The 15,505-nt window shown below is 36.8% G+C and overlaps 1 protein-coding gene across 1 annotated transcript in view; it reads left to right on the top strand.

The window, feature by feature from the left end:
* LOC120523857 (protein mono-ADP-ribosyltransferase PARP14-like) overlaps positions 1–15,505 on the top strand; it is a 48,812-nt gene that overhangs the window by 30,976 nt on the left and 2,331 nt on the right. Inside the window, exons 9-14 of the mRNA XM_039745522.1 lie at positions 3,388–3,447; positions 3,589–3,762; positions 4,095–4,277; positions 6,437–7,003; positions 11,340–11,476; positions 11,572–11,749. Of these exons, the coding sequence (XP_039601456.1) occupies positions 3,388–3,447; positions 3,589–3,762; positions 4,095–4,277; positions 6,437–7,003; positions 11,340–11,476; positions 11,572–11,749 (1,299 nt within the window). The remainder of the gene's footprint in view (positions 1–3,387; positions 3,448–3,588; positions 3,763–4,094; positions 4,278–6,436; positions 7,004–11,339; positions 11,477–11,571; positions 11,750–15,505) is intronic.

The following is a 15,505-nucleotide window of genomic DNA, read 5'->3' as shown; positions in this document are numbered from 1 at the left end:
TAGCCCACTGTCTGAGTGTCATATGAAAACTTATTAGGGTACAGAGAAAAAAAAGGCATACAGTGTGAAAAAAGCACGAAATGTCAACTTTAATCTTGAAATTTCCACTTTAATCACGTAGTTTATTTTGGCATTAAAGTAGAACATCATAAGCTTCATCTTAAAATCGTTTAATTTACTAGTTTCTCAAATCCCATCGTTAACTATAGTAGCAAATTAAATGCTTTGTTTTATATTTGATCTACTATGTGCTCTATGTGGTGAATAACTACGTGCTACTTAAACCAGCTTTCTCTTCGTCTGTCAGGAGACAGAATCCATTACATTCGTGAAATTATAACTCTCTGAATAATTAAAATACTGAGAAGTATATGTGATATCATTGATGATAGGAGTTAAAGCATGTTATTAAACATGGGAACACGGTGGTGCAGTGATTGTTCATGTCTCGATGGAAGATGCTTGCTGCGCCATGCGTGACCTGCGATGAAATGCTTTATTGCAGCAGTACTGTCTTTTTCAAACATACTAACCTCCAATTCCTGTCCTTCCTTTTCTTCCTCCAAATACCCAATCGCCACACAATCAGCTCTGTGATAGATCTTAAAGTCATCTGTAAGGTAAAAAGAAGAAGGTCAAAACTTTGAAATATCTTCGTAGTACATGTTTAATTATTCTATCCATCTATACTTCCAGTGTTGCGCCAGTCCCAGTAAGAATACAGCGCGAGGCAGGAACAATTCGTGAACGGAGTACCAGCGGCTCGCTATAGCACTGCGACACCGTGTCCTCACATGTTTATTTATTAACAATATAGATTATTTAAATGAAGTTAAAGTTTTATCTGAATAATATAATAAACATATTTTGCTGCATTTCATCTTAAAAATAATATTGTCATCATATGTAAATACACAATTTATAAAGTGGTTCAGGTTGTGCAATATTATAACTGTATCGCACATTTACAGTGAGGTAATTGTACTTATAAGTAGAAACAGTTCTACAATGAGCACTTGATGGACTGATGGAGTGCGTTTATAGTTCTTGGAACGAAACTGTTTATGAACCGCGAGATCCGAACAGGAAAGGCTCTGAAGCGTTGGTTGGATGAGAGCAGTTCAAATAGAAAATGACTGAGGTAGCATGTGCTTGATGCTGTATACCAATAATTCTCTTTCTGATCAGCTGCTGCTGTGATTCACACTCAGATACAGTGATATACTGTAAATAGTCCGAGTGGTGCAGTGAGAGTATTATGGAAAAAGATGATCCGCTGTGGCAACCCCTAATGGGAGCAGCTGAAAGAAGAAGAAGAAGAAGGTGCAGTGAGAGTAACAACGCTAAAGCAGCTATTGTATTTAGAATAGTTTGACCATTCTGTGGACCATTACATTGTTACAGGTTAATTACAATCAGATGCCTTAAACTAATAAACAATATGCAATTAATTTCAGTGTATTAATAAAGCCACGTCAGGGATGTGAATCTGAAAAAGAAAGGGAAACCACACAGAAACAGTAGCACTGCTTTGATGCTGGGTTCCGCCAGTCTACAAATCTGAGCGGAGAACTTGCGTACACCAGGGTATGAGGTACCGTGGAAATGTGCGTGGCTTTACGCCAAGTTTAGGTTTTATACATCGTGATTTGAACATGGAAACGTTCTTACGCAACATTTCTGTGCGTACGCACCATTTATACATGAGGCCCCTGATGTCTAATTTTCACTTTCTTATCAGTGGCAGCTCGGTTATGAATGTACTGTATCTTCTCGAGACACTTAATGACTCTGTGTTACAGTAGTAAGTTTTTATGATGTAAAGAGGTTCAAAGAAAATTTTACACTGTGCATCCATTTTAGCCAAACTTAGTTTTTGATGTGAGAAAAAAAGTCTGGGGATACTACAGTTTATGTGAACAAATCCCTTCACTTTCATAGTTGGTCAAAAGTATGCAAAAAGCATGTTGAACATAATCAGATGCATATAAGACACATTTTGTTATATTTTATTTATGGTGAGCTGTTAAGAATTCTTTATGATTTGATGAAATATTATTGCATCTTATTTCCTAGTTATATTTTGGTGGCTAGCTGTGTTCTTGATCTGATAGTAGATAATACATACATTCCATTTATTTCACAATTTAAATCCTTGGTTCACAGATTGGCCAAGCAAATTCTGTGAAATACTTATGCTGCATTTCAGTTTACCATTATGAACTAGCAGCAAGTTCTAATTTTAGTTTTAGATAATCAAACTGCTCCTTTTCCAGCATTCTCAACCAGCACCTTTCTCAGACACAATGTTCTGTTTGGTGTGGCTTTGAGAGTTTTCTGTGTCCATACTCCATGTATTGAGGCTGGTATTGTTATAGAGCTGCTTGTCATCACCTCAGCATTAGAATTGAACACTCTGTTGTCAAATTACCTGACCAAGAAGAAGACAGTAGAAAATAATCAAAATAGTTCCAACAGTGAAGCCTTGGAACTTGTGTCCTTATAAGAAGACTAAATTGAGGGAAAAAACAATGAAGCACTGTGTCAGAAATGGATGATGGTGTTCCAGGAAGATAGAAGGATCAGGTGTAATTATAAAAAGACTTACACAACCACATATGACTTTAATAAATGTTCTTTGTATGGTGTAGTCAGCTGTGAAATATGATATACATTTCTCTTTGAATTTGCTTATGAAATAAAGAAGCTGCTGCAGTTATTTTTACTATATTTTCTAACTTTTTTTGAAATGGAAAGAAAGTTTTGAAATAGACCTGTAATCTACTCGGACTTTATATATAAGTTTAGATGCATTAAGACAAGATGTACGGCCAAGTGTTTGCAGTGCTGACAGAACATGACCTTATCAAAGAGAATCATTTACAATGAATGTAACAAATGAACTAATCTTAGGCTCATCGGTCTCTAGAGAAAGGTGGAATTTGAATCTAATGAAAAGGTTTTTTTTTTAAATAATGTCATCATTATTCCCAGGGCTGACCATTAAAAATTCATGGAGCAACAATGAGCGGATAATATTGCTTGAAATATTAAAATTGAGGTCTAAAATGATTTGAGATATGGACTAAAATCAAACAAAGACGCACATGAGTAAATAAAACTTTTTTTCTGAAAGGATTGAATGATGAATATTAAAAACAAGTGCTTAACTTTGCAGCCTTAACTAATATCAAAATCTTTTCACATTAAAATATTGCATTATAATGCAATGTTATAATTCTTTACTTATTGCTTATTTTAAAATCAATTAAAAAGAACCTTCTTAGACAAAGTATATTTTTAACCAGGACACATGTTTAATGATACCAGGGTTATTGTCATTTCGCTGCCATCATGTTAATTTCACAATTTTGGTTTATTTTATAGGAGTATCCCAAGCTATATTGTCTGCTGCTGGAACAGATGTGGAAACTGAACTTCAGAATGGTTAGTTGCCTTATTTGCAACATACTCTAATTAAGCTAAAAAATAGGAGTTAGCTTCTAAAGTTATAATCATATTATATTGATATATTTGTATAATCTCTATTAACTCTATTTAACTTGCAATATTATTTTTTTCTTCAAGCATCTAGCCATTCTGGATTGGTAATAACTAGAGCCGGAAAACTGCGGTGTAAAAAAATCATTCATATTTGTGGAAATAACGATCTCAACCAGATTAAACACAGAGTACAGGAAGTTATAGAAATTTGTGAAAAACAGTTCTTCCGATCAGTCTCATTCCCTGCTATTTGTACAGGTAAATACAAGCATTTGCTTTCCTGGATTTATTGTCACAAACCATATAAATTAATCAGAAATTACTGTTGTCTGACTTTGGGGTGTACAGCAAAGTTCTCATACCTTATATATAATTTTAACTGATTTTTTCTTTTCCATTACCTGGAATAAACAACAAATTTTACATGAAACAGTAATAAAAGATAGATAGATAGATAGATAGATAGATAGATAGATAGATAGATAGATAGATAGATAGATAGATAGATAGAAGATTACATAATCACATTTTATTACTTAAATATTGATTTGCATTTCATTAAAATCTTTATTTATTTATTTATTTTTTAGGAGCAGGTGGATTACAACCTAATGCTGTGGCTAAAGCAATGCTGGAAGGAATTTCTGCTGCAGTGCAAAAAACCTACAATGTCTCCTTAATCAGAATTGTTCTTTTTGAGAAAAGAGTTTTTGATTTCTTCAAGATGACACCGAAGTTTTATGAAAACCAACATCTTTACAGTTCCTCAAAAAGTAAAATTAAAACATCTTAATTGGTTTATTGCAACACTTTTTGTAACAATGTGATATATTTTTTAGAGATAATAGGATTGAGAGTTTTCTGTTATGTCTGAAACAATTCTGTTATCCCAGTTTTATTGTTTATTTAAACTTCAAAAAATAAGGTGAGGTTAAAGAAAGTACAGATTCTTTATTTTCCCTTCAATCGTCATGGTCTGACGTCACAAAAAAAAAGAAAAAGAACAACACAGTAAGCAATCTTTACATCAGATAGGTCAATTCTGTCTTAAACTTAAGTCAAATTAGGATAGAAATTGATAGAATTCTTTCACATTCACTGTCAAAGGTTTGGTTTTTCAACCTTGCCATCTCCTACAATTTCTGGTCTTGTAATCTGACATCCTCAGGTGACAGGTTCAGCAACTGATATCATCATTTCCTCTGACTACACCTCATGTAATGTGACACCAGTTAAACAGGCACTTAACACTAGAATCTCTGAAGCCTGTTAAAATAATCGTAATACTAGGCCACCTTAGTTTTACTATCATCTCCTCATTACTGCATTAATTGCACACAAAAAGCACTTTTTTGTGTTTTGCAAATGTGTCAATCGGCCACAGGCAGGCAACCTACCATCCCATCCTGCACAAAGGCAGTTGAAGTCAGACACAAAATACTGCTGAAATCTGTTTATCTGGAAGTAAGGTGTCTGTAATTATATAGCAAAATAATATATTGTTATTTGAAATATATACATTTAAACCCAGCCACAGGGGATGCACAAACCAGTGTGTTTCTTCGTGCCAGTCCCAAGCCCGTATAAATGGAGAGGGTTACATCAGGGTGGGCATCCGGTGTAAAATTTTGCCAAATCAATATGTGGACAACAAGATGATCCACTGTGGCAACCCCTAACGGGAGCAGCTGAAAGAAGAAGAAGAAGACTTGAAATATATACATTTAATGTGTGTTCTGTGTCTACAACAATCTGTGTAAATGTAGGATGACATTTCTGGCAAGGCAAGAAATGTTGAACACATAACTAAAGCAGAATTTTTTTTCATGTTATACTAATAATGACAAAATATTGACGTGAAGAGTATAATGTGTGAAGTCCAAATATCAAATAAACACTACAGAAATGGGTATAGCAAAACAAATGTGCTTTTTATTCAATTTTATTTTTGAATAATTGTTTAATTTACATGTTGTTGTCAATATGTGAAAACAGAAACCGAAATATCAATCGATATAAAGTAAAAATGTCTGCATGCATATGTGCTTTGCATCTTTCATAGTGGAAATGCAGCAGTTACACAGATATCTGATTTGCTGGTTCAGTGGTAAGAACTGCTGCTTCATATTCAAGATGTAACTGGTTCAAGCTAAGGTCCTCCCTCTATTTAGTGCTTTGAATGGTGGGCTGCTATTACTGTTACTATTATATAATAAAAACATACATTTCAGTTGGGTCTATAACAACTCAATGAAACAAGTGTGCTTTTATTCATTTAAAACTTAATAAAAAACAAACAAAAAGAAAATTGCATATAAGTTCATCTTAACAGCCTGTATAAAGTTATGGTACTTGTAAAAGTTAGCATTTTTTTATTCAGTTACAGTATATTCTCTCAAACATGCTCACACTCCTCCCGATCTGACACTGTTAGTTTTCAAGTAAGGATGTGGTATAATGAAGCAAGTGCGCTTTTATGTGCAGATTTTTTTATCTGGTTTTCTATTTTCAATGTGGAGTTTGCACTTTCCCTCTCATGTCTTTATAAACATGTGCATTACACTGATCGTTGATTCTTGTTGGCCCTGAGTCAGTAGATGCATAAGTGGACCCAGCAAGGGGTGAGGAAATTTATCCAGGCCAAAAATGAATTAGGCCAATTTAAGAATGTCAAACCTATTGTGACAGATGCAATAGAGCTTGCCAGAATCTAGCTAGAACTCTGGTAATTGTATTCATATTCCATAACCCCTTTTAATTATGTTTTGTTTGCATAAACAGATTAATATTGACATTACAGTTTGATTTTTGTGAGTAAATATAATAAACTATTTTCATAGTAACATTTCAAACACCTCACATGGGTACTACAAATACAAATGTTGGAGACAGAACTGTTGTACACTATCTCATTGTGTGTTCTGTTTTGCAGAGTCACCTAATAGCCTGAAGCAGATATTAGACTTTCCAGAAATGGACATAACTCCTGCTCTTTTTGATGTGATGGGATGGAATGCTAGTGATGTACAAAATACTAAACAAAAGCTGGAATCCACCTTCAACCAAACTTACCATGAACAAAGCCTAGAAGATGATTTGTTGTGTCACCTTAAAAAAAAGGACATAGACATTATCTTTGAAGACTCAGCACTTCACAGTGTCCAGGTGGCATTTGAACACTGCATCCAAATCAGATTATGGTTCAAAGGATTACGAGAGGATGTGATGCTCATGGTCAACAAGGTTCAGGACCTCCTAAAACATTTATTAAAACAAAAGTTGCTGAAAAGTGCTGTGCAATGGTGCTTTAATGAAAATGGAAAAGCAATACCTTTCAACTCAGAGGCAAATTATGCCCTGGAAAAGGATCAAAGTCAAATGGTTACAGTCATGGATGACTCTGGGAGAAACTTCCAGGTTAATAAAATAAAAATGGTAGCCACTATTGAAAATTCATCACATGAACACATAGTGATAAGGATAACAAAAGAAGATTTGGGTAAGTTCTCTTATTAAAGTACAAACAAAATATAAAGCTTTACATAATCCTGTAATTTGTCTAAATTTTCACAGAATAAAGAAGGTCATTTGACTTTACTATGTTTTCAAATGGTTGTATTTAGAAAGTAATTTTATAGAAACTCCTCACATCATTGCTGGTGGCAGTGACAAAATATGAGTATTATCTGAGCAGCTATATATTAGCCTAGTGTTTCTGAATTTCTTATTTACAACAGATTCAATTTTAATAGTAGAGTGTAGTGGATGAAGAGGACAGAGAGAACAAGGGCTAACAACTGGTAATGAGACTAACATCAGAAAAGTGTGAGCCCTAATATCTTGCTATTCACTAACAAACTGAATCTGTCCTACTGGCTGTAGCAAAATTATAGCATGATGACAAAATGAAAATTATTACTTATATATGAGTTTGAAAATGAAATACTATTACAAACTATCAATAAATAAAACTTGTACTTACTTAACTATATATTCTTAGTTACAAAACTAAGCAACAGGCATATAGAGCATACTCTCACCGGTGACTTTACTAGGTACACCTGTTCAACTGCTTATTAATGCAAATATCTAATCAGCCAATCACATGGCAGCAACTCAATGCATTTAGGCATGTAGACATTGTCAAAATGACCTACTAAAGTTCAAACAGAGCACCAGAATGGGGAAGAAAGGTCATTAAAGTGACTTCGAATGTGACACAGTTAATGGTGCCAGACAGGCAGGTCTGAGTAATTCAGAAACTAGGATTTTCACACTCAGCCATCTCTAGGGTTTATAGAGAGTGGTGAGAAAAAGGGAAAACATCCAGTGAGCAGTAGTTCTCTAGGAGAAAATTCCTTATTGATGCTAGAGGCCAGAGGAGCAAGCCAAACTGGTTTGAGCTAAATTGAAAGGCAACAGTAACTCAAATAAGTACTCGTTACAACTGAAGTATGCAGAAGAGCATCTCTGAATGCACAACACGTCAAACCTTGAAGCAGATGGGCTACAGCAGCAGGAAACCACACCGGGTGCCACTGCTGTCAGCTAAGAACAGGCAACTGAGGATACAATTTGCACAGGCTCAAAAAACTTAGACAATAGAAGATTCGAAAAACGTTGCCTGGTTTGATGAGACTTAGTTTTTGCTGTGACTTTCAGATGTTAGGGTTGGTGCCAACAACATGAAAGCATGTATCAATAGTTCATGCTGCTGGTTGTGTAAAGGTGTGAGGGATATTTTCATGAAACACTTTGGGCCCCTTAATACCAATTGAGCATTGTTTAAATGCCACAGACTTATCTGAGTATTGTTGCTGACCATGCCCATGCCTTTATGACCACAGTGTGCCCATCTTCTGATGGCTACTTCCAGCAGGATAACACGCCATGTGAAAAATCATCTCAAACTGGATTCTTGAACATGATTTCAATATACTCAAATAGCATCCACAGTCACCAGATCTCAATCCAGTAGACCTCCTTTTGGATGTGGTGCAACAGGTGATTTGAATAATGGATGTGCAGCTGACAAATCTGAAACAGCTGTGTGATGTTACCACGTCAATATGGATTGAAATCCCTGAGAAATGTTCCCAGCACCTTGTTGAATCTATGCCACAAAGAACTGCGTTAGTTTTGAAGGCAAAAGGGGGTCCAACCCAGTACTAGCAAGGTGCACCTAATTAAGTGGCCAGTGACTGTATATAGCTTGAACATCAGCGTACTAAGAATGGCTCCTATATTTCATGTGCATTAGGTGGACAGGCTACTCTGAATGACTCTCATTTGAGTAAGTGCAGGTTTGGGTATGAATGTGCCCTTTGTGGAGATGGCACCATGACCACCTTTGTTTCATTCTTTGTGCATAATATAAATGGATTAAGCTTTGGTTCAGATTTAGACCAGATTAAACAGGTTTAATTAATAGATGACTGTATGAAGGTAGAAACAAAGCAAAATTAATTCTGGACATGAACAATCTTTATCATATAAATGTTTGTTTTTATTAAAATCAAATAAAATTCCACACAAATAACTCAAGTTTTACAAAAATAGGTTTTAAACAAATCAATCCCTACCCCTGAAAAAGAGAGCTAGGCCAGCAGAGTAAAACTTTAAGCTAGTAAAATAAGTAAATAGATAAATTAATAAATGAATAAAGACAAATGGAGTAAACAGGGGAGAGAATCTGCTTCCTCAATTTAAATGCTTATTCTAAAATGTTATTGATTAGATCCTGTCAGGTTTTAAAAACATTTTTTAACAATCCTCTAAAAGAGACTTAGATTTTTTCCAGTTTCAACTAGTATATAACATTACTTACCCACTGACTTAGAATAGGAGAGTTAGGATTCTTCCAGTTGAGCAAAATAAGTCTACATGTCAATAGTTTAGTAAAGGAAATCACAGATTGTTTGTCCTTCTCCACTTTAAGCCCATCTGGAAGTCCACCAAACACAGCTGTTAATGGGTTAGGAGGGATTGTGGCACCAAGGCTGTTTGATGGGCATTCAAAGATTTTGGTCCACAATGATGTTAATTTGGTGCAGGCCCAAAACATGTTACCCAATGAGGCTGGAACCTGATTGCAGCATTCGCAGGTTGGATCTTGCCCTGGAAAAATTTTAGACAATTTAAAAACAAGACAGATGCGCTCGATATATAATTTTAAGTTGAATAATTCTATGCTTTGTGCATATGGAGCTCAAGTGAATTCTGTGCATTGCTACCTTCCACTCCTTTTCTGAGATGTTGAGTGAGAGATCCTTTTCCCATCGTATTCTTGGATCTTTAAAAGGAATGGAATGTAAAATGGTTTTATATATTACAGAAATACTGTCTGAGTCCTTAGGACTGATCAGTATTTTTTCTAGCATAGAGGAAGGTGGGAGGTGAGGAAAATTGGGCAGGTTCTGTTTAACAAAGTTTCTAATTTGAAAGTAGTGAAAGAAATGTGTTGCTGGAAAGTTAAATTTGGATTGTAATTGTAGGATGCAAAGACGTTGTCTATATACAGATCTCTAAGTGATTTAATCCCGAATGTTTTCCAGACATTAAGAACTGCTTTGTTTGAGAGGGTTGAAAGAGGTGGTTCTCGTGCAGAGGTGCCACAGATAAAAGCTTCTCTGTCTTAAAATGCTTCCTATATTGGTTCTATATTCTGAGTCAATGAAGCACAATTGGGTTGTTAGTACATTGGCGATAACTTGTATTTATTGGGGTGCAAAGCAAGGAATATAAAGAAGCATTGTAGGATTGTATTTCTATTGCAGACCAAGCCTGTGTGTATTCATGTATTTGTGTCCATGTCCAGATATTTATAGCTTGTATATTCGCTGCCCAGTAACAAAATTGAAACTTAGGTAGAGCCATGCCACCTTCTGTTTTAGGTCTTTGTAGGGTTGCCCTTTGGATATGTGGATGTTTTGAATTCCAAATAAATGAGGTTATGGTTGAATCAAATTTCTTAAAAAATTATTTACTAATGTTGTGGCAGGCGGCCTGGGTCTATGCCTGGCCGGGACTCCCCTGCATTCTATATTCAGGGGGAGCAGCCCTGGATGGTGCAATACCTCCCCCTGGATGCTAGATGGCTGCCCCCCTGGGTTGGAGCCTACGTTTTCTGCAGGGCTCCATGGGAATTGGAATTGGGTGCAGCCCTGTTAGGTCCCGCAGGCACCGCCAGGGGGTGTTGTAACTGGGACTCCTGAGCCTGTATGGGCAGCGTATTTGCCACACCCAGAAGTGCAGCCGGAACTCGGCGATCAAGCAACTGGAGCACTTCCAGGTGAACTATAAAAAGGGGCCAGCATCCACCACTCCAGGAGCCAGAATGGGGAGGAGGAGGCCAAGGTTGCCTAGGAGGATTGGTGGTGGAAGAAAGAGAGGAGTGTTTTGCTTTTTGTGTGCTGTGCTTGGGACTGTGTACTGCCTGTGGGATAAGGGGAAGACGTGTGCCCAGAGGAGAAGAAAATAAATAGTTTATTTATTTTAAGTGTGCCTCAGTGTCCAGTCTGTGTTGGGTCATACGCCTATATAGTGCCTTTTTACAATGTATATTGGAATGTTTTGAAATAATAAGAGAAGCTTAGGAAGGATATTCATCTTAACAATGTTAATTCTTCCAGCTAGAATGAGATGAAGGGTTGACCATCTATGTAAGTCTTGCTTAATTTTTTCCATACAGGCGGCAACATTTTGTTGATAAAGAGCTTTATGCTTACTTGTGATATTTACCCCTAGGCATTTAAACTGATCTACATGATATAAGGGAAGTTGTCCAATCTAATATTTAAATAAATAATAAATATTTTTGTATGCTACTTTTATAGCTTCAAGAATTCCTCCTTCATGGACAATGACAGATAGTACTTCAGTTCAGAGAGTCTTACTTGATCCTTCATCTCTTGAATTCCAACGAGTTTCAGACATCTTCAGGCAGACTGCTGCTAATAAAACTATCATCAGTGTAAGTTGTTCATCAATATGTAGACAAAATGGCCATGTTTATCCCACTCTGCAATCAATAAAATGTGTGTTTTCTTTTTTGATTACATGAAACAGATTGAGCGAATCCAAAATGTATTTTTATGGCAAGCTTTTGATATAAAAAGAAGACAACTTAAAGATAAGAATGGGGAGGCTGCGTTAAATGAGATGCATCTTTTTCATGGCACTGACAAAGATGCCTGTGATTCAATTGACAGAAATGGTTTCAACAGGAGCTTTGCAGGACAAAATGGTGAGTATGTTGAATGTTGGAGAATAGGAAAAAAAATGATGACTAGGATGTTTTCATTTTATGGACAAAGGCAACAAAGTCCTCGGAAATACAATAAAGTGTTTTTCTAGATAACAGCTCATCAACACTCATCACACCTGTTTATAGGCATTGGTGTTATCCAGCATCTAATATTCTAGAATATTAAGAGTAAGGCCTGTGGTGGGCTGGTTTGTTTCCTGCCTTGCGCCCTGTGTTGGCTGGGATTGGCTCCAGCACACCCCCATGACCCTGTAGTTAGGATATAGCGGGTTGGAAAATGAATGGATGTATAGGAGTAAGGCTGTGTCTCTTCCCAGATTTATTGTTTACCTTTCAGCTTTGATTGCTTCAGCATTGTTTTTATGCTTGCTTTACTCCTGCTCCTCCACTTTGCAGCCACAGTTTCACTTTTCTTTCATTTCCTCTTTTATAATACCTAGTCTAAATCCATGCTGTTTCATAGTACGCTGACCATCACATTCAGATTAAGTCTTAATGGCCTGTGATGGTCGGCCCCACAATCTTTGTGACACTTCTAAGAAACTTGTGAACATGTAACTGCCAATAACTTACCCAAGGATGAGTGGGCAACTGAGAACACACATGCTCAGCAAGGGGTGCTCCAAGTGGTTTTATTTAAAAGCAAGAAGGATTCAAACATGTCATGTTTCACTTCACCAATAAATAATCCATAAAAATCAAGGTGCATGCAGAGGTTAAAAAATTCAATAAATAGATCCAATAAAATGAGGTTAAAATCAAGGTAGTCATCTTTATCTTAAAAGGATCAAAAGATGATGATAAATGATAACGTTTTTACTATTTTTATTAGGCGTCTATATTTTTCTATTCTGTGTTATTCCTTGATGACGTCCTTGGTTTCGCAATCTGAAACAATTGTTGCTGGACTGTAGCATGGTTGTCAAGTGCATGTGTGCATGTCATGTGGCACAATATGTAAGATAGTGGCCATCTTATTTAAGGATAAACTGCATTTACTGAGATCATTTATATTTGGTAAATGAAGGGTAAGTGTTCAAGAACAAAAGATTATTTTCTTATGAAATTAAGGGAATTGTACCCTGTGTTGGCTGGTATTTGCTCCAGCAGAACCCCGTGACCCTGTAGTTAGGATATAGCAGGTTGGATAATGGATGGATTAAGGGAATTTATTTTTATTGAGCCTGCATTAATCATACAGAAAATCAAGAGAGTGCCTGGGGCACTAAAATTCCTAAATATAAAACACTTATATCATGCTTTACAAGTATATTCATAGCTGTGTCACCTCATCTGCATTTGCTGGTGGGATCACAGAAAAAAAAAAACTCTTTCCAAAAAGAAGTAAATAAATGATAAAAAATAGCTGTTAAGTTGTTACATGGGCACTGGTTTGTTGGGCTCCAGCTCTTTGTACAACCTATGGTGACATAATATAAATTAATTACATGTTCAGATGCTCCTGTACTTATGGGGTGTACTGATAAGGGGGATGAGACAGAGGATTCAGGTGGAGAACTTTGTTTCTTGGTGCAGATAGAATTGTCAGCAGCTTCACATCAGCAAGGAACAGGTTATCAAAAAAGATGGAGCAAAGTTGTCACTTGATTATCTATAGCAGAAGCCTTCAGCATTTCTGTACAGACTACATATCAGGACCAGTTACAGGGCAAATAAGAAAAGTGGCGCTTCTGCACGGGTCTTCATTTTATAAAGAGGCTATTTTGGCCTTTGCCTATTTTTCAATGTCTTGTTCTGCACTGATTTTTTTTAAGGGGGCAAAGACAATTTGAAAAGAGCAAACTTATGCTATAGTTTGCCTATTTGATAAATGCTGCATATGTTGAAAAGAACAGCAACATTGCAATTCACAGATCATTAACAACTAAAGTATTATTTATTGCACAGATTTTAGTCTCAGCTACAATTTTGGTCCCAGACATGTTTCTTTAGGAAGGTTGATTGCCTGCTAGCTTATTAAATTGTTTTTAGCATATAGTATATCAAAATTGATTTATCATTGTGCGCATATGTCTATCAGAATGATTGACACTCTACTGTAGAGTTCTAATCCTGCCTAGTTTATTGTACATTCATTTGAGTATTGTTTGCCCATTGTGTTGTTGATTTGAGTATTATATTTAATATTATGGTGTGGCAGCACTAATTAAATTGCCTACAACTCCCAGCAGCCCCTGTAGCATTACACCATTTGGCAACTTCAGAATGTCATGTGGGTTGCTGGGAAGAAAGATAATTAGCCACTTTCATTAAAAAAGTTGCCAACAATATGTTGAGAGAATCGTGATCATCTGTGTTTATTCATTGCAATACTTCACACTTTATTGAATTACAAAATGCAATCCCCGTTGATTGCAGTTTTTATATGGGTGTATTTGCTTGTCCTGTACTTCCTTCTTTGTGTGACTTTGTCTTGGTTGGATGCATTTCCAACTGAGGCGCTCGCTAAGTTACACTAAATCTTCACACAACAACTGGAACCTGGTAGGACAAAACTTTACATTTCATTCAGAGGGCTGGTTTCTCATTCCATACACCATCATCATCTGCACCTATTGAACTGGACTGTGTTTTGGACTGTGCCGTAAGTGCTGATTATTCTCTAGTGCCTAATGCTTTGTTCGATTTACTTTGTTCAGTATTTGTTAAAAAATTATCACTATCAGGAGACTGGGGAGGGCTTTTGCATATATGTTGTTTGTTTAATAATTGATTTTTTGTGCGTTCTTTATTTGTTTAACATATATTTTATTATCAATTCATTTGAGTGCCTTTATAAGTGTCTCTTTGTGTGACTGTGTGCATGCTGGGTTAAGGTTGGATGTGTTCATAGGAGGAGGCTGGGAGCATGTGCTGATTATAGCTTGTTGCCGCATTTACCAAACATCAAACTACCCAGACTGAGATCCAAATGCAGTGGTGCAACGGGTGACACCTCAGCACCACACTGAACAGTGTGATTTTTTTTACAGTGGCTGAAGTGCCAATCCTGCCACCAACGCCCAAGTTATCCCTCCAAATTGGAGGACCTGCTTGCAGATTAACATCATACCCAGGATGGAGCGATTGCAGGTTAAGGGCCCTGCTCAGGGGCCCAACAGAGTGGAGTCACTTCTGGGGTTTATGGGATTTGAACTGGCAATCTTCCGATGGTTAGCACATATCCCTAGCCTCAGGGCCACCACTCCGCCCAAGGGTCACAGGGTCCCCATAAAATAAACAAATCACTGTCTTAGCACAGTGTGAATCTTAGCATCCTTGCAACCGCTAACAATGGAGTGAGATTGACTTCAGTATTGTTTGGCCTGTTTGGCCTCGGATGAGTCGTCTCTGCGCTCTTGGGGTAATTTTGGTCGACCGGCCACTCCTGGGAAGGTTCACCACTGTTCCATGTTTTTGCCATTTGTGGATAATGGCTCTCACTGTGGTTTGCTGGAGTCCCAAAGCTTTAGAAATGGCTTTATAACCTTTACCAGACTGATAGATCTCAATTACTTCTATTCTCATTTGTTCCTGAATTTCTTTGGATCTTGGCATGATGTCTAGCTTTTGAGGTGCTTTTGGTCTACTTCTCTGTGTCAGGCAGCTCCTATTTAAGTGATTTCTTGATTGAAACAGGTGTGGCAGTAATCAGGCCTGGGGGTGGCTACGGAAATTGAACTCAGGTGTGATACACCACAGTTAGGTTATTTTTTAACAAGGGGACAATTACTT

This window comes from Polypterus senegalus, chromosome 1 (assembly GCF_016835505.1).
Source record: "Polypterus senegalus isolate Bchr_013 chromosome 1, ASM1683550v1, whole genome shotgun sequence".
Taxonomy (NCBI): Eukaryota; Metazoa; Chordata; class Cladistia; order Polypteriformes; family Polypteridae; genus Polypterus; species Polypterus senegalus.
Note: the sequence above shows the minus strand (reverse complement) of the source record. Positions and strands in the feature narration are given on the sequence as shown.